The sequence below is a fragment of the Mandrillus leucophaeus genome, unplaced genomic scaffold (assembly GCF_000951045.1).
Source record: "Mandrillus leucophaeus isolate KB7577 unplaced genomic scaffold, Mleu.le_1.0 Scaffold484, whole genome shotgun sequence".
In the NCBI taxonomy this organism is placed as follows: domain Eukaryota; kingdom Metazoa; phylum Chordata; class Mammalia; order Primates; family Cercopithecidae; genus Mandrillus; species Mandrillus leucophaeus.
Window position 1 is genome coordinate 1,042,837 of NW_012105187.1, and position 19,809 is coordinate 1,062,645.

Consider the following 19,809-nt stretch of genomic DNA (forward strand, 5'->3'; position numbering starts at 1 on the left):
TTACTGCAATCTCTGCCTCCCAGGTTCAAGTGATTCTCCTGCCTCAGCCTCCTGAGTAGCTGAGACCACAGGTGCACACTCGGCTAATTTTTGTATTTTAGTAGAGACGGGGTTTCACCATGTTGGCCAAGCTGACCTTGAACTCCTGACCTCAGGTAATCCACCCGCCTTGGCCTCCCAAAATGCTGGGATTATAAGCGTGAGCCACTGTACCCAGTCTTAGAAATGTAATATTATACTTAGTTAGCCTGTGCCATATTGAGGGGGAATGCATATGCTTAGAAATACTGGAAGCATTTCCCAGACCCTTTTTCTGACTGATGAGAAACGCTGGCTGTTGAGGGGCTCCAAGTTGAAAACCACTGATATAGGAACATCTTCTAACACAAACATTCATGGCTTTGAAAAGATAGAGAACTAAATGCTCCATTTCACGGGAAGAATGGCCCATTGTGTCCAGTAGGAGCTCTACTCTGGAGGGAAGCCTTGGAGGCCCCTCATGATATGAGAAAGATGTGAAAGACAATGCTTTACAGGCAATGTCAATGCTAAATTGTCACCCGCTGTTGGTCTAGAGTGGAAGCATTATTATATCTGCTCAAAGATCGGAATTAGACATCTTCCCTTACCAGTCCTGTCTGCAACCCAAATGGTCAAGCAAACAAATGCAAAATGGGGAGGAAAAACATCCTGTCTGTAAATGCAGGTCAGATAGACAGAAAAGAAATTATGTACCAACTAAAAGGATCTCAGGCCAGGCGCGGTAGCTTAAGCCTGTAATCCCAGGATTTTGGAAGGACAAGGTGGGATGATCATTTGGGCCCAGGAGTTCGAGACCAGCCTAGGCAACATGGTGAAACCGCATCTCTACAAAAAATACAAAAATTAGCCAGACTTGGTTGAATGTGCCTGTAGTCCCAACTACTTAGAAGGCTGAGGTGGAAGGCTCACGTGAGCCCAGGAGGTCAAGGCTGCAGTGAGCTGTGATGGCACCACTGCACTCCAGCCTGGGTGACAGAGCAAGACTCTGTCTTAAAAAAAATAATAATAATGAAAGAAAGGATCTCACCTTCGAGACAATAGGATTCTAGGATTTGCTTCAAAATAATATAGGGCAAGGATCGGGAAGTGGGTAGGGGTATCAGCACATCAAAATGAGGACGGAATTGATAATTATTGCAGCTGGGTGATAAGTACATCAAGTTCATTGTTGTATTGTTCTGTTTATTTTTGCATATGTTTAGAATTTTTCATAAGAAAAAATGGCTTTTTTATTATTTGGTTATTAAAAGATTCCACTTCAACCAATGTAAATATGACACTATCCACCTCTGTTGGGACAAAGTCATCATTGCAGGGAACAAGGTCATTTAGCCACTTACATGGGAGCCCTGGGAACAGGGAAGCGTCTACCACATGGCCAGGAGGGAGGAGCTTGACAAAACTGAGACTTTAAGACATGGACAAGAGTTGATTGGAGCTTTCAACAGAACTCTTTTTAGTTTTATTGTTTTTTGTTTTTTGTAGAGACAAGGTCTCACTCCAAGAGAACTTGTTTTAAAAATAACAGCCCTTTCAGTGAAATATCTAAAAACAAACTTGATAATTCCAGAATTCAGAAACGCTTAGTCTCAGCCCTGCCTGGGAACGTGCAAAGTGTCTTTGCTATTCCAAAGGCAGGATGTTATTCCCAGTGTGTGGTTGACATCTCACACAACTAAGTATGTGCTCTGACCCCCAAAGTTCTGGAAGGTACCACATCTTGACAATACACCAGTTAGACTTTTTAATAAATTGGAATAGCTTAGCAGTTACTCCACCAAATGACAAATTTTTCAGAATGTCAGGACATTTTAACATGCAAGTAGCTATAGCTTACCTAACTTGATTCATTTAGGAAGAGAGAGAGTGCCATAAATAAAGGGATTACTCGCTATGCTAAGTTCAATGATAGATAAGACAGCACAATCAGGCCACATCAGAATGCAGCATCACAAATTGAATTGAATAGAGGGATGTAGACAATGAAGGTATGTTTAAAGGAGATAAGACAGAATGCTATGAAGACTGGGAATGTAATGACATCCAGATAAAAAGAACTAGAGCTTGTGAAGCCGAAAGAGAAGGGTGCTGGGACAGAGTAGCTGTCTCCACCTATTTGAATGTCTCTCAGTGGAAGATAGATTAAACTTGCTGCATGCATCTCAAGGAAAAGAACTAGGTCCAACACATGGGAGTCTCAGAAGCCCAGTGTCAGCTTGATAGAAGGGACAATTGAAAAAAGTGCAATTGTGCCAAATGCTATTTGGCTGCTTTGGAAAATAGTGCATTCTCTGGACCTGAAAGATCTCAAGAAGAGATTGGGCAGATACTTGTAAAGATGTTTTAAAAGGGATTGCAGAACTGGAAGACTATCTGCACAATTTTGAAATCTGCTTCAAACAGAGATTCTGTGATTTCTGAAGATGCAAACTTAATTGATAAACCAATGGTTTTTGTTTGGTCTGCTCAAAGTAGAGTAAGTAGTTTACGAAGCTTCACTTCACTAGGTGCCTTGTGCCCAAAACTTTTTTCAAACTGCGACTGAATAAAAAAGAAACTCAACTGCTCTGTCATTCCTTTTTTTTTTTTTTTCTTTTTGAGACAGAGTCTTGCTCTGTCACCTAGGCTAGAGTGCAGTAGTGAGATCTCAGCTCACTGCAACCTCCACTTCCTGGGTTCAAGCGATTCTCCTGCCTCAGCCTCCTGAGTAGCTGGGATTACAGGCGTGTGTTGCCAGGCCTGGCTAATTTTTGTATTTTTAGTACAGATGGGGTTTCACCATGTCGGTCAGGTTGGTCTCGAACTCCTGACCTAGTGATCCACCAGCCTCAGCCTCCCAAAGTGCTGGAATCATAGGTGTGAGCCTCCGCACCTGGCTTGATCTGCCACTCTTAAACCTACTTTTGCCTCACTGAAAAATCGTTCCTGCATGTCCCATGCACCTGCCTGAAGTGTCCAGTGGACACTTGACTCCGTATTTTTCACTCCTGCCAAGTTGCACACTTCATAGCTCCCAAACGTGACTTGCAGTTCCCACTGTGGATATCTGGGAAGAAGCATGAGCTTTTCTATCTTGAGGCAAGAATTATCTTGATTTTGAAGTCCCTAAGTCACTGGCACCTCGTGTTTGCTATCTGTCCTGTTTTTTCAGTCCTGTCTTGCTTGAATCTCTGTTTTCCTGTGTTTTCTGGTTCCTAAATGCTTGCCTTTTTTTCTGATCATCTATTTTGCCTAGATATTGAGATTTTGAATATTCCTAACAGTTTAATCATTCATTCATTTGCTAAATATTTAAAGTATCTCCATGTTCCTAGAACATGGTGCTAGGCACCCTAGGAGATACAAAAAAACCCACATGACCTTGCCTAGAGCTTATATCTGATGGATAATATGAGGCATGGACAGAAATAGCTACAACCCACAGCACAATGTGCTAAGTGCTATAAGAGAGGTACAAACCAAGTGCTATCAATGTTCGGAGGGAAGTGAGGTGCTGCAGAAAAACTAGATATGACTGCCCGAGCACCATGTAAAAGCCTGATGCAATTGGAGTGCTAATTTTCTAATCCTCAAATATAAGGTATATAAGGTATTAAATTTAAAGAAGGAGGTAGCTATGAAACAAGAAAAGGATAAATGTGTTCTGAGAAAATATACCTAATGTTCAACAGCAGATAAATGTCCAACGTTAGCCAGAGTGTGGTGAATCAATGTCCACTGTAAACCAAACACCAGAAAATCATCCCTGCCAGAAAATCATCCCCGCCATGAACATGGCCATTTACGCAGTCAGCCAGAAAAATTACAGTTATGAAATTGAAAGTACATTTGCTGCTTAAATGAGTCTTTTTAGAGATTTAGTTTAGACTGAAAATTGTTCGTCAAACAGTTCCTCTGGGTAATGGACTTCAACAGCACTTCCTATTTTAAGAACATTTTAGATATTTCCATTCCAACACCCAGAGGTAGGTTATACCAGGGGTTGGCAAGCTTTCTGTAAATGTCCAGAGAGTAAATACTTTTAATTTTGCAGTCCATAAAGTTTCTGTCACAACCACTCACCTCTGTTGTTTCAGTGCAAAAACATCCAGAGATAATACATACGTGAAATGAGAGTGGCTATGTGCCAATAAAACTTTATGAATACTAAAATTTTATTTTATGAAATTTATACGTGTCACAAAATAGCATTGTGATTTTACATTTTTTTTCAGCCATTTAAAAATGTAAAAAGCCATCCTTAGCTTGCAGGCCTTACAAAATCAGGTAGCTGGCCACATATGGCCTGCAGGCCATAGTTTGTCAACCTTGAGTTATATCAATCACGCTATTTTACAAATGAGAAAGATAAGCCTCCAGGAGACTGAGTATATTCCCAGATCAACAGCCATTCAGTTTATTAATTTCCATATAAACAGAAAAAATGGAGTGCTAGGAAAAACTGGGGCCTTTACCCATTTTTTGTCAACATTGTTAACAGCAAGAGAACCTGATACATTATCTATAAATTTTGATTCCCTGGGGTATAACAAGTAAATAATTTTTAAATGGTGCTTAGCAAGATTGGTTCATGGAAAATGAAGCAATTATGGCTTGAATTTATATGTATAATATTTATTGTCTTAATTTTAATTTAACATGAACGACAGGTCTCTTTTTTTTTTAAAAAAGTCTTCTTTTAAAGATCTTGTAGTTCATGTGATGAGCTATGCACTGCTAAATATTTGCTAAATATCTGCACATAAATATTTGAAAAGGAATATGAATAGTCATGGATGTAGTTTCATCTCAGTGCTCCGTGGAGGAAGTATTCCACCTCTCTGTGGGCACTAAGATGAAGGGTTGGAAAAATGTTGAAGAATAAAGCATTGGCTGGGCACGGTGGCTCACACCTGTAATCCTAGCACTTTGGGATGCTGAGATAGGAGGATCACTTTAGCCCAGGAATTTGAGGCCAGATGGGGCAACATAGTGAGACCTTGTCTCTAAAAATAAAAAATAATAATAAATTAAATTTAAATTTAAAAAATAAATAAAGCATCAGAAAACCCAACCCCTTACCATCGTGTCACTTTATTGAGTCTTTTAAATGGTAAATAATTTCAATAGTCATGGAGAATGATCTATTTTTGTTTTTGTTTTCTTAAGACAGAGTCTCTCTCTGTCACCCAGGCTGGAGCACAGTGGCATGAGCATGACTCACTGCAACCTCAACCTCATGGGCGCAAGCCATCTTCCCACCTCAACCTCCAGAGTAGCTAGGACTACAGATGCACACCACCACACCTGGCTAATTTTTAAATTTGCTGTAGAGATGGGATCTCCCTATGCTGCCCAGGCTGGTCTTGAACCCTTGGCCTCAAGGGATCCTCCCACCTCAGCCTCCCAAAGTGCTGAGATTACAGGTGTGAGCCACTGTGCCCAGCCAGAACCATAGTTTTATAAGAACAGAAATACACTTGATCAAGACCTCCAGGATTAGAGTTAAAAACAAGTGTCAAAAGACAGGATCTCCACAGTGCTTACTTTTCAGACAATTAAGCCTGTGGAGAAGAAAGCAGGCACATATCCAAATCCCACAAAATCATGGAAGATAAAACTAGGGTGAACCGAGTTCACCAAATGTGAGAATACTTGAGCAACAGGGGCATTCCAGTGAAGCACAGTAAAATCTAGATCCTAGGCAAGAACAAATCAGGGGAGTCACTTTTTTGCTTATTTGTTGTTATTTTGGTGGGTTGTACAGCAATATAATTTCTCACTTGTGTATTTCATTGACAGATATACTTTATGCAATGTATAATGGTTCCATTTCAGAAAATAATAAAATCGTGGCCGGGCATGGTGGCACACCCCTGTAATCTCAGCACTTTGGGAGGCTGAGGCAGGCGGATCACCTGAGGTCAGGAGTTCAAGACCAGTTTGGGCAACACGGTGAAATCCTGTGTCTATAAAAATAATACAAAAAAAAAAAAAAATTTAGCCGAGCATGATGGCGGACGCCTGTAGTCCCAGCTACTCTGGAGGCTGAGGTATGAGAATCACTTTAACCTGGGAGGCGGAGATTGCAGTCAGCCGAGACAGCACCACTGCACTCCAGCCTGGGCAGCAGAATGAGACTCCATCTCAAAAAATAAAAATAAAAAATAAGTAAATAAATAAAATCATGAAAAGAAAGAAAAAGAAAAAATCCTCTTCATTTCAAAGAGTGATACAGAAATAATAACTTTAAAATGTTTAGATAAAATCACAATGGCAGCTCCCTACTGAACTGCTAACAAAGGGAACATTGACATTTGGGATGCAGGTCCAACATCTGCCGTGTACTCCTTTGTCCATCACCTTTTGAGGACTGCTAAAAAAAAATACTGGATCAGATCTGAACCCTTGGCACTGTCCCCCTCCCAACCTGTTTTCTGGCTCTCTCATCTCCTGTCCTTCCCTCCCTTGCCCACCTGCACTCTAGCAAGTTCCCTGGAAATTCCTTAATGTGCCATGCTGTTGAGGCTTCCACACATATCCCGCTCTCTTCCCAGAATGTCATTCTCTCTCTCTCTCTTTTTTTTAATTTCCTTTTTTTTTTTTTTTTTTAAGAGATGAAGTCTCGCTTTGTTGCCCAGGCTGGTCCTGAACTTCTGGGCTCAAGTCATCCCCCCACCTCAGCCTCCCAAGTAACTGGGACTACAGGCACATGCCACCACACCCAGCTAATTTTTTAAATTTTTGTAGAGATGGGGTCTCATTATAAAGCCCAGGCTGGTCTCCAAATCCTGGGCTCAAGCAATCCTCCCACCTTGGCCTCCCAAAGTGCTGGGATTACAGGTATGAGCCACCACGCCCAGCCAAGAATGCCTTTTTCTATTCTGTCCACTCAGCAGCTTTAACTTTCAAGCTCAAACCCTCACTAACACCTGCTCTAATGGCCCATCTACCATGTCCAGCGTGGTAATTTCCTCCATGCTCCTACTTTACCTCATTCTCACCTCTTTTGTAACACTTTTCACTTCAATTGCTTTGTTTAGTTTGTTATCTCTGCTAGAGATCATCAATAGCCATAGAGCCCTCCTGACTCTACCCTTCCTGCCAGTAAGTCTACCATAGACTTGAGATGAGGAATCTAACATGTCACTCATTACTCATTCAAAAAACATTTTTTTTTTAGATGGAGTCTCGTTCTGTCACCCAGACTAGAGTGCAGTGGCGTGATCTAGGCTCAGTGCAACCTCCACCTCCTATCGTCCCACCTCAGCCTCCTGAGTAGCTAGGATTACAGGCATGCACCACCACGCCTGGCAAATTTTTTGGAATTTTTAGTAGAGACAGGGTTTCCCCATGTTGCAGGCTGGTATGAAACTCCTGACCTCAAGTGACGTGGCCACTTCAGCCTCCCAAAGTGCTGGGATTACAGGCATGAGCCACCACACCTGGCCTCAAGAAACGTTTAATGAGCACTCACTGTGTGGCAGGCACTGTCCTAGGAGCCTGAGATACATTAATGAGCAGAGTAAACAAAGATCTCTGCTCTTGAGCTCTAGCTGGGGAGACAGGCATTGAATAATAAGCATAAGAAAACAAGAAATAACATCCTTAGTTTAAATGTGATAAGCACAAGGGAGAAAAGATATAAGTAGAGCAGAATAAGAGGGACTGGGAGTGTGTGAGGTGTGATTTTAAATTATATGATCAGGGGAGTAGGATCTGCCAAGTGGACGATGAGGAGAAGGTTACATTTGAGCAGAGAATTGGAGGAGGGGAGCGAATGAGACATGGGCTACATGGGGAAGGGCATTCCAGGCAGAGGAAACATTCAGCACAAAGACTCTAAGGCCAAAGCAAGGACGTTCCGTGAGGTTAGCTAAGAATGAAGTGGAAGTGATGTGTTAGGGTGGAGGTGGGGGCAGGGTGGCTGATCATGGAGGCCTGTAGGCCATGATGATGACTTTGACTTTGATTGAGTGAGATATGGAGCTATGGAGGATTTGGAGCAAAGGAGCAACATGATCTGACTTAGATTTGGCTTACATTTTGAAAGGATCACTCTGGGGTTTTTTTTGTTTATTTGTTTACTGAGACAGAGTCTCGCTCTGTGGCCCAGGCTGGAGTGCAGTGGTGCAATTTTGGCTCACTGCAACCTCCACCTCCCAGGTTCAAGCGATTCTTCTGCCTCAGCCTCCCAAGTAGCTGGGACTACAGGCACATGCCACCATGCCTGGCTAATTTTTTGTATTTTTAGTAGAGATGAGGTTTCACCTTGTTAGCCAAGATGATCTCGATCTTGTGACCTCATGATCCACCTGCCTTGGCCTCCCAAAGTGCTGGGATTACAGGTGTGAGCCACTATGTCCGGCCGAAAGGATCACTCTGATTATTTGTTAAGAATTGAGTGTTGCAACCAAGAGTGGAAGCAGAGAGACCAGTTAAGAGGCTATTGCAATAATTCAAATGAAAGATAACAGTGGCTTGCACCAGGGATGTAGATGGAGAGAGGTGGTTGGTCTTAGTTATATTTTGAAGATAAAGAGATTCCAAAACATTTGGACATAAATAATGTGTACAAAACAGGGAATAATTAAGCATTAGTCCAAGGTTTTTGGCCTAAGAAACTGGAACAAGAATAAAACTATAAGCATTTAGTCTTATCTAGGGAATATGCTTTACTGTCTTTTCTACTGCCTGGTAAATATTAAATGAGGTCAATATGTTGCAGCATGTCTACTCATGTGGAGGCAATTTGATGTAGGAGAAAAAACAGAAAAAGACTGCTATTTAGCTGCCATCACTTCCAGGGGTTAGCCTCAGAGTCTTGCTCCCTTGCTACTTCCTCCTCTTAACCTCTTATTGCCACGATCAAAAGAATTTTCCTGGCTGGCTCACTTGTATAATGCTAAAGAGAATTATGCATTAAATTTAATAAAAAATAGCTTAATGGCAGTATGGTTTAAATAAGATCAAATAAAGTGGCTTCATGATCAGGATGATAATGGGAAGATGATGATGCTGGTAGTGGTTATAATATTTGCCTTTGCTGCAGAGTTTACAAATCATGGAGACACTGGAAGATGTAAAAAGAGGAAGGAGCCAATACCAGGAGGATGGCCTTGGTCATACCACGTAAGCCACTGAAAGATCTTTTTAAGCTAAAAGACTTCTGAGGCTAGCTGCCAAACTATCCAAAAAAAGCAAATGTGTTCCATGCAATTGAGTGCTTATAATTGGAAGATCTCTGGAAGTGGAAAACTTCCCTCCTTGTAAACTGATGCTGCATTGACATATATTGAGATATGGAACATATCCATAAATAAAGTTATGTAATTCTCTGTAAAATGAACTCCTATATCTCAGGTCTTAGTCTATAACATTGAATCCTAAAGAATTATTTTAAATGCTTTTGTTTAACTAAAATTTTGTGTATTTAATATGTTTAAATTTTTTTTTTTTTTTGAAACGGAGTATTGCTCAATCGCCCAGGCTGGAGTGCAGTGGAGCAATCTCGGCTCACCACAAGCTCCGCCTCCCGGGTTCCCGCCGTTCTCCTGCCTCAGCCTCGCGAATAGCTGGGACTGCAGGCGCCCGCCACTACGCCCGGCTAGTTTTTTGTGTATTTTTAGTAGAGACGGGGTTTCACCGTGTCAGCCAGGATGGTCTTGATCTCCTGACCTTCTGATCCGCCCGTCTCGGCCTCCCAAAGTGCTGGGATTACAGGCATGAGCCACCACACCCGGCTAAAAAAATTTTTTAAGACAAGATCTTGCTCTGTTGCCCAGGATGGAGTGCAGTGCTATGATAATGGCTCACTACAACCTTGAATTCCTTGGCGCAAGCAATTCTCCTGCTTTAGACTTCAAAGCACTGGGATTATAGGCATGTGCTATCACACCCTGCCTGAAAAAATATTTTTTCATTCCTTTGTGTAGTTAGGATCTTTTTGAGCAATTCAGGATGATCCAAAAACCAAGCGTGAACAAGAACTGTGCTAGAAAGTGTATTTTACAGCGTCATTAAACATTAACTAAACCACCACCACATTCAGGACACTGTACTGGTGACCAAGAAGACAATTACATAGAAAAATTAAGACTTGAAGTTTTTCAAAGAAACACTTTCAAAACTGGATTTTCATTCTCTCTTCCAGTCATGCATGGATTACTTTTAAACTATTGCCTATCGATAGAAAAATAACAAAATAAATATATTATCTGTCTACTTTTTCATTTGCCTCTTGTGTCTGTGGATATCTTTGAAACAGAGGGGTTCAAACTTGAATGTTGGCAGGTTATGCTTTTTGGTTTGCCTTCACACTTTAGGCTGTTCATTTGACTTAATCTAAAATTGGAAGTTTATATAGAAATGTTTCTCTGGCACCCATAACATTTCAAAGGATGTTCCTACTAAGCAATAATTCAAATGATTTGAGAAATAATTGAATTATCTTAATTCTGATAGTTCTAAGCAGAAAGGCTTAGAAATATAGAATAGGAACAAGTAAAACAAAAAGAGAAGAGAAACTGAAATAAATATTTCAAGACTCTTAGGACATCAGCTCTGTTCTTCATTAGACCATATTGCTTAGTTTGGAATACATTCTAGACAGAAGATTTGCCTCTCATGGTTAGGTTGTTTTCACATGAGGTTCAGTTAGTCAGTGCAGCAGAAAAAAGTAAACTGAGTCAACAGTTTGTGTGAACACAAATGTCTACATTTTCTTTTTCAGCCCATTATTCTTGTGTCATGAGCAGACACTGCTCCTGCTAGTGAAACCACCTTGAGTGATCCATGAGTTACCACTTGTGTACCTTCAACTTACCAACAAATTAGATAGGATTCCCAAGCATCTACCTCTTTTTTTTTTTTTTTTTTTTTTTTTTTTCTTGCTCTATTGCCCAGGCTGGAGTGCTGTGGCGAGATCTTGGTTCACTACAACTTCCACCTCCCGGATTCAAGCAATTCTCCTGCCTCAGCCTCCCAAGTAGCTGGGATTACAGGTGCCTGCCACCACCCCTGGCTAATTTTTGTATTTTTAGTAGAGATGGGGTTTCATCATGTTGACCAGGTTGGTCTTGAACTCCTAACCTCAAGATCGGTCCCTTTCAACCTCCTAAAGTGCTGGGATTACAGGCAGGAGCCGCTGCGCCTGGCTACTTTTTTTTTTTCCTTTGAGACAGGGTCTCACTCTGTTGCCCAGGCTGGAGTGCAGTGGTGTCATCATGACTCACTGCAGCCTTGACCTCCTTGGTCTGACGATCCTTCCATGTCAGCCTCCCATTGCTCAAGCGATCCTTCCACCTCAGCCTCCCATGCAGCTAGGACTACGGGCACGTGCCACCATGCCCAGCTAATTTTTATATTTTTAGTAGAGATGGGGTTTCACCATGTTGCCCAGGCTGGTCTCAAACTGCTGGGCTCAAGTGATCCCAAAGTATTGAGATTATAGGCATCAACCACATGCCCAACCCCAAGCATCTACTTAAGCGTAATGTCACAGCCATCATCAGAGTGGTGGGCAAGTCAAAAGTGGTTTTGTGAACTACTATCAGTTATTTCTAATTTTACAGCCTCAACATTAAAAAGAGTCAAATTTAGGATATTGATTACCTTCCATTTTATGTATTTTTTTTTAAAAAAGCAGAAAACCTTTCTTTTTGCATTTTATTTCCATACTGTTAATAAATTTTATATCTTTCTTGCATGAATAAATTTTAATAATCTAATTGGAATCTACTGGGAACTTTCATTATAAGACTCAGACATCCCAGGTCACAAAGAAACTTTGCATTTAGGTATTCTGTCACATCAGTGCTTGGTTAGAACACATATTACCAAAATTTTCAAGTAAGAAGTACGAACCTTTACTTTCCCCACCAACCCCTAAACCTGCTTCTCCTCCAGCATTTTCTATTCATCCACCTTGGATAGAAACCTGCAAATTACCCTGGACTACTTCACCATCACACACTCATCACATCACGAAATGAAGATCTCTCTCTCTCTCTTTTTTTTTTTTTTTTTTTGAGATGTAGTCTCGCTCTGTCACTCAGGCTGGAGTGCAGTGGTGCGATCTCAGCTCACTGCAACCTCTCCCTCCCGGGTTCAAGCGATTCTCCTGTCTCAGTCTCCCAAGTAGCTGGTACTACAAGCACATGCCACCACGCCCGGCTAATTTTTTGTATTTTTAGTAGAGACGGGGTTTCACTGTGTTAGCCAGGATGGTCTTGATCTCCTCTCCTCGTGATCTGCCTGCCTCAGCCTCTCAAAGTGCTGCGGTTACAGGCGTGAGCCACCGCACCCGGCCAAATGAAGATCTCTTTTACCTGCTAAATAATGTTCAGATACACATTCTCCATCCCAGAAACCACCAGCCTGGGCCAGGTGACCATCTTCTTTGGGTTGAATCCTGTATTGCTGAAACACATGCCTAACTGGTCACCACATTCTTGCCCTTCACCAATCTATATTAAACATTTAATTAAATCATAATTTAAAGATATGGCTATGTTACCCCTTTACTTTAAAAACAATGCAATGTCTTCTCATTGTCATTGGGATAAAGTCTAAAATCTTTAAAATGACTTAGGAGCCTTTGTAATTGTTCAGACATTCAACTACCCCTCTCTAGTCTCACCTCTCACTCCCCTTCTCCTTGAGCCATCCTGAACTTTTCCTTGTTCTATTATTCTATGTCTCTGTCTCTTTACCCTAGCCTTTGTACATGGCTGATTCCTCTGCCTGGAACAAGATTCTATACATTCATTTAAAAAATTCATTCAACAACTATTATGGAGATCCTACTACATGCTAGGTACTAGGAAATATATTAGTGATGACACCAGGCATTGTTTCTGTCTTCAAAAAGCTTAAGGTCTACCATGGGAAACAGCCATAAAACACATGAGATGAAAGTTATGGCCTGGAAAACATAAGGTGATGTGGGAACAAATGTCAAGGTAGCCAGACTTAATTTAGGAGTCAGTGGAGGTTCCCTGAGAAACTATCGTTGAAGCTAAAATCTGAAGAATGAATAGGTGTTAGCTGAGGTAACAGAAGAGTGGGAAGAAAGGAGGAAGTTGGAGGAGTTATGGAAAGCCCATTCTAATGACAAAGTTAAATGAAAAATATAAGAGTATTAAGAAAAGAAAGACCTTTTGGGTTAGACACAGATATCTTTGTTGGATATATTTTGTTGGAGGTCTGTGTTGCCAAGGAAAAAAATTTGTAAGGTTCTCATGACCCTTTGTTGACAGCTAAGTTCAAATGGCTTCTTCTTTCATAGGTGCTATTGCAATTATAAGGAAATAAAAAAGAAGCGTCATGAGTGAGAGAGTCTAGATATCAAGAAAGAGGTTCTATACTGATTTTTGCTGATGAATTCGACCCAATGACTTACACATGTACCTCTGCCTTATCAATCGTAAAAGTGGATAGTATTATTCAGTTTACCTTGCAGGGTAGGATCAAATTAGATAGTGGTACAAAGGAAAAGAGTACCACATGTGCTTAATAACTTTTATAATATAAGAATTTTGATCACATTCAACAGCTTCTTGATTTATAGCAGTTCTATATATTTATTAGTAGCAACTCGAATTCATTTTCTTATGGTTTCTAGCTGTAGCAGTAGGGGCTGCATCTCCAATTCTGCAACAAGTAGAAGGCCCTCTTCATTACCCTTTAAGAAGAACAAAATTGGATTACGTCTCTTCAAATGATCCAACTCAAAGCAAAAAAAAAAAAAAAAATTTGAAATAGAAAAACTGGAAAATCCATTTATTTTACAATTATTAAAAAGCAGGATACAGCTGGATGCAGTGGCTCACATCTATAACCCCAGTTACTTGAGAGGCTGATGTGGGAGGATTGCTTGAGGTCAGGAGTTGGAGACCAGCCTCAGCAAAAGAGCAAGACCCTGTCTCTAAAAGAATTTTTTTTCATTAGCCACCAGGGTGTGCCCATGGTGCCTGTAGTCCTAACTGCACAGGAGGCTGAGGTGAAAGGTCTGCTTGAGCCCAGAAAGAGAACTGAATTTGGTCATTTCTGGCTGTCACAGCCAACATACCCTCCTCTTTTTGGTCACATTCTCCTGGATGTTGGTGGAGGGACCATTGCTGTGGAGGAAGGCGGTGGCCGTGAGCATGCACCCAGCCTAAGCATGCAATTCTACTATGCCACAGGCTCGGGTACATGGAGAATGATTATAGTAGATCTTGTACCATTTGAGTTATCAGTATTGTGGATCTTTTTGAAGAAATATGACTTTTCAAAGAAATATTAATTTTCAAAAATAGCGGCTGCCATAAGATTCCAATTCCAATTGTTCTCACTGAAGCTTATTTCAGAAAGCTCTCCCTGGTATTAACCACCTGACCTGAATGACTGACTCCTTGCCACCTGGTCATCCCTCTCTGTCAGGCATTAGACCTCTGACTGGCTTAAAGGGAGGAAAGATGTTAGACTTTGGTAATTTGGGAGACGTTATCAGAGCGCGGTAAAAAGAAAATAGTTTTTGGAGTCAGGTAGACCTGGATTTAATCCGCAGTTAGCAGAAACAGGAGTTTGAGGCTGCAGGAAGCCGTGACCCTGCTGCTGCTCTCCAGCCTAGGCAACGGAGCAAGACCCTATATCTACAAATTAAAATAGAAAAAATACAAAAAATAGCTAGAAATATTTCTGCTGTGATGAAATTCCCCAATTCCTCTGTTTTTTTTTTTAGTAGCCAAATTAATCTGAGCTATATTTTCTTACTTTTCTATTTAAACTTTCTCTCTGACTTCCCAGTGGTAGATTTATTGACAAATATAGCTATAAATATAAAGAAAGCCACATTAAATTATAATCTCTACATACTTAAAAACTAAGCAGTTACATTTTTTAAAACTTCCACATTATCTTCTTATGTAATGAGGCAGACCCATGAGATATGACATCATTCATTTATGGGTTTACTTTGCCAAAAACTTTTACTCATCCTGAAAGCATTTTAGTTACAGTTGAGTATACAAGTGTCAAATATCTCTCACAAATATTATTTTTTCCTGTATGTTTCTATAGCTTCAAATAGGAGAAATAATATCAGCTTCCCTTTCAGAGTAAAAGAAAATTTCATTCTAAAAAATTTTACAAATATTGAGAATTGTACAAGTGCTACTTTACAAAAATGAAGAGTGAGTCTTAAGTTTTGAATGCCACTTCTCTTTTTGTTTATAGTCTTTCTCTTTTTCCTTTGGTAAGAAATTGAATTTCGAGATACAGGAGCTCTATTTAAAATGTCTAATTTCAAAGTCCTGTTTGTGTCTGTTTTTTAAAAAAATTTATTACAAATTTCAGTCACCTTAAAGAAAGTTTGAAAAAAAATTTTTAAAGACAGAATCTGGCTGTATTACCTAGAATAGAGTGCAGTGTGCTATCTCGGCATACTGTGACCTCTGCCTCCCAGGCTCCCACCTGAGCCATCCTCCCACTTCAGCCTCTAGAGTAGCTGGGACTACAGGCATGCACCACCATACCTGGCTAATTTTTATATTTTTTGTAGAGATGGGGCTTCACCAGGTTGTCCAGTCTGGTCTCAAACTCCTGAGCTCATGTGATATGCCCATCTTTGCCTCCCAAAGTGCTGGGATTGTAGGAGTGAGCCACCACGCCTGGCCAAAAGTTTGATATTTAGTTGTATTAATTATTTCTGTGTTGTCAGAGAGAAAATTTTAAAAGCCATTTGAAAGGAGGAAATAGTTCATAAATAACTGGTTTCTTTAGAGATAAGACAAAGATCTTAAGGAAATGCATATATAGGAATCTCGCTTAGTTGATGGTCAACTTAATTCTGTTAGTTTACAGTTCATGAAAATAGAGTGTTCATGGAATTCTGCAGTCAGAAGATGAGTGGGCACTTCCTGCAGCCTTTGTTGCAGTATGAAGGCCTTTGCAAGAGGAATCGGGAACATGAGGCTGAAGTCTCAGTGCCACCTATTCTCCATGTGTGTTCATGAGAAAGTCACTTGGCTTCTGTCAGTTTCTTATTTGTAAAATAGAGGTAATAATGTATTTCTTATAAGGTTGTTAATAGGAATAAGTAACTTAACGTAGATGAAAAGGTTTTGTTAACCAGAACTGCTCTACAAAAATAAATTATAAAATTTATCCAGAGCTCAAAGATTCACATAAGAGATTCTACCAAAAATAGTTTAATGTGTATTCGTGTTCTTATTCTTGCTTCATTTTTACTTGTTTATGTGCTAAATTCTTCATTAGGTAATAAGCTCCTTAAAGCCACAGTGAGTGAACATATCATATCCCTTTTTTGTGTTGCTCTCTGAATTATACTTTAATGGACATGCAAAGGACTTTGTTGACATTCTGCCCTGGTCCTCAGTTCTTACACTAAGTAAATAATCGCTACTGCCAAAAGTCTCCTTTTCACCTTTCTATATCTAAACTCTTCCACTGCAACTCAGGCCTATTTCCACATAGTCTATCCTTGAAGCTCATGGAGAATTGGCAGGTCAGTGTTTGCTTAACAAAAGCCTTTATTACTGTTAACAAAGAATCTTCAGTTGCAGGACAGAATTTTTGGTTCTCAATCCAAATCTGTTTCTCTTGTAATCTAAAATAAGTGGGATTTCATAGCTCCAGGAAGAAAGGAGTAGTACCCACTGGGTCACCAAAGATTCTTAGAGTCACAGAGTTTCATCCCCAGCCCAGTGGCTCTTCCCTACTCCTCCTTTCTCTTGGTTCCAAAGGAAAACCCATCATTGCCTGGTCAAGGGAGAGGAGTAAAGTGCATCAACATAAATTGCCAGAGGACATATGGACAGACAGGAAAAGAAGGAAAGGGATGAAGACACCAGCATCAAAGGGCACTGGGCACTGACATTCCTTAGAAGACTGATGAGATGCTCTTGTCTACCCTGATGCTTGAACAGAAGTCCTTATTTAACAGGCAAGTTGGCATTGGTTCTTAATAAAAGACTTTTAAAAGCTGAACGAATGGTGAAGAAGGGATGGCTGTTTCTCAGCCTCCCTCCTTCTATGGTGTAGATATGCCTACCCGATTTGCCCTCTGCTCAAAGTAGTTCTATATTCTTTACATGAGGTTTTTAACAAGCGATCCCAGTTCAGCGCACCTTTTAAGTTTAAAGATGAATATTTTTAGCCTAAACCACCTCGCCCTGTCTTTACTGCTGTAATGTGGTTTTCATTAAACCTCCCTAGGAGGGCTCGCGCAATCCTCAAGCTCCGGATAAACACGTGTGCCCGCATCCAGCTCCGGCGCGCCCTGCATTTCAGCACCGCCGCCTCTGGAGAGCGCCTCGCTGGCGGGCCAGGTCGGGGCCTCCCACCCGCTCTCTCATCCATCCCAGCCCACTCACTCTTCCCTACTCCTCGCTTCTCTCAGTTTCAAGAAAAAGCACACCCAACTTCTAACTTCTCAATTCGTGCTTCTAAAGTGACCTCCGCGTCCCTCTTTCCGTGTCTAAACGCTCATGCCCCGCTCCTTTGAGACCTACTAGCAGCTGCGAAGCCGCGTGGTTTCCCACCAGTGGCGCGAGACCTCCAACAGGCATCCATCGATCACCTTTCCCCTGCAGCTCCTGGACCCCGAACCAGCCAGCCAGATGCCCCCGCTCGCTCTCTCTGGCTCCACGCCCCAAAGCTTCTAAGAAACAAACGCGCGATGATGAGTCCCCTCCCCCCAACACGCACACGCATATACTCACACACACTCATTCGCACATTCATACACACACTAGACGCCTCAAACCTTCCGCGTGCCATGGCCACCCTGGGCAGAGCCTCAGCCAACTTGGGCCCCGATCCTTCGGCTCCGGCTCCCGCAGGGCCTCCCGCAGCCGCCACCCGGCCCCCTCCCTGTCCTAGGCAGCGGGTTCCTGAGGCCGAACCTAGGCGGAAAAGGGCCCCCTCCCTATTCGCTCAGCATCCACCTCGCGCGGGCAATACACGGCCCACAATTCCCAAACACTCGTCCCTGGGCCGCCCAGAACCACCAGCCAAATCTGAAATTAATCTTGAAGCCCCAGCTCCTGTCACTGGTGTATTGGGCGCGAGTGTGTTTGTGAATCCGAGGCACATACATGATTTAACTCCTTCGAGATTTCGGCCCATCCTAAACAAACAGCACGTTATCTCCAGCCTCCTCCTCCCGCTACTCGGCGCCCCAACCTCTGCCCCCATCCCGGTCCTCGCCAGCCTGGTAGCCGAACCACCGCACCGCCGCACTCCAGTTCTGGTATTTCGAACCCCTGCCCAGCCCCAAATGACACTTGTCTCTAGTCCTCTCCCATCCCCCACCTTTGGCCCCCTGCAAGCCGGGTCTGGCCCCAGCAAGTGACGCCTCGGAAACGCAGTCTGCCTCCCCTCCCCCGAGTCCAAAATAAAGGGGCCGACCTCCACCAGCTGGATCAGCCGGCGCACCCCTCCGAATGGGGCACACGCCTTCCCGTTCGATCGCCCTGGAAAACACAGGTGCCTGGGAAAGGAGAGGAGCGGAAGCGGCTTCCAGAGGTGGGCGGGAGGACTCACCAAACATCTGAATGTGCCCTTTGGTGATGGGATTGAAGCTGCCGCAGGCGAGCAAGATAACGTGGGTCTTGGTGGTCTCGGTCATGGTGCAAGTGGGTCCCTCGCGGTGGTCTAGGGGTTGCCTCTCTTTTTGTGTCTCGTTGTGTCTGCAGAGGGAGAAAGGAAGGCGAGGCTCCGGCGGTGGATGCTGTGGACTCCAAGGAGCCGCTCCAGACGCAAACCGCGTCACTCTCCGCCTCCCCTTAACGCTTGCAGCTCCGGCAAGCTCCGAGGCTGCTTTTGTATTGCTCTGCTCTCTTCTCTCCTCGGTCCCTCTCCTTTCGTTCTAGCTTCCTTGCCGTCTCTCGTCCCGGTGCCCCACCCCATCCTTTCTATCGCCCCTAGCCCGCTTCACTTCATCACTCTCTTCCTTAGAGTTTATCCAGAAGGCAAGACGTGGTACCCAAGCTCGGAACCAAGAGCTCATAGCATGGTGTGGGCTCTTTCTGCCTCTTGCCTCATCTTGATTCAGTTTTCCTCCTCAGTCTAACATTTTTCTGTCCCCCCACTTTCTCTAACATCTCCAAGTTAAAAAATGTTTCATCTTAAGATATATTTTTCTTTCTCTCTTCCTCAAAATTTTAAGTGAGAAATGACCATTGTTTATTTCAGTAGCATTCATTTCTGCCTTTCCTTTTTCCCTTATCTGATGATTCCAAACTGTTAAGTTGAGTCCAAATCTTGATCTGTTGCCGCAGAGAGATAGGGGTGATCTCAACCCTTCCTCTGTTATACTGATCCTTTTTGTGGGTGAAGCAATGCTATCCATTTGAGAGAACATGAAGGTGGCAGAGTTACTAAAAGTGTATTAGAAAATTATGGGGATCCGCCGGGTGCGGTGGCTCATGCCTGTAATCTTAGCACTTTGGGAGGCCGAGGCGGGTGGATCACGAGGTCAGGAGTTCGAGACCAGCCTGGCCAGCATAGTGAAACCTTGTCTCTACTAAAAAACAAATACAAAAACTAGCCAGGCATGATGGCGTGTGCCTGTAATCCCAGTTACTCGGGAGGCTGAGGCAGGAGAATTGCTTGAACCCAGGAGGCAGAGGTTGTGGTGAGCTGCGATCGCACCACTGCACTCCAGCCTGGGTGACAGAGCGAGGATCCATCTTGAAAAAAAAAAAAAAGAAAATGATGGGGATCCTCCATAAGCTACCAAAGTTGAGACAAAGACTTACCATTTAACAAATGTTTCTTGAG

The 19,809-nt window shown here is 42.4% G+C and overlaps 1 protein-coding gene across 1 annotated transcript in view; it reads right to left on the minus strand.

The window, feature by feature from the left end:
* NMNAT2 (nicotinamide nucleotide adenylyltransferase 2) overlaps positions 1-19,236 on the minus strand; it is a 206,644-nt gene extending 187,408 nt beyond the window's left edge. The window contains exon 1 of the mRNA XM_011995333.1: positions 18,571-19,236. Coding sequence (XP_011850723.1) covers positions 18,571-18,655 — 85 coding nt within the window. The 5' untranslated portion in view covers positions 18,656-19,236. The remainder of the gene's footprint in view (positions 1-18,570) is intronic.
* Between the last annotated feature and the right edge of the window lie 573 nt (positions 19,237-19,809).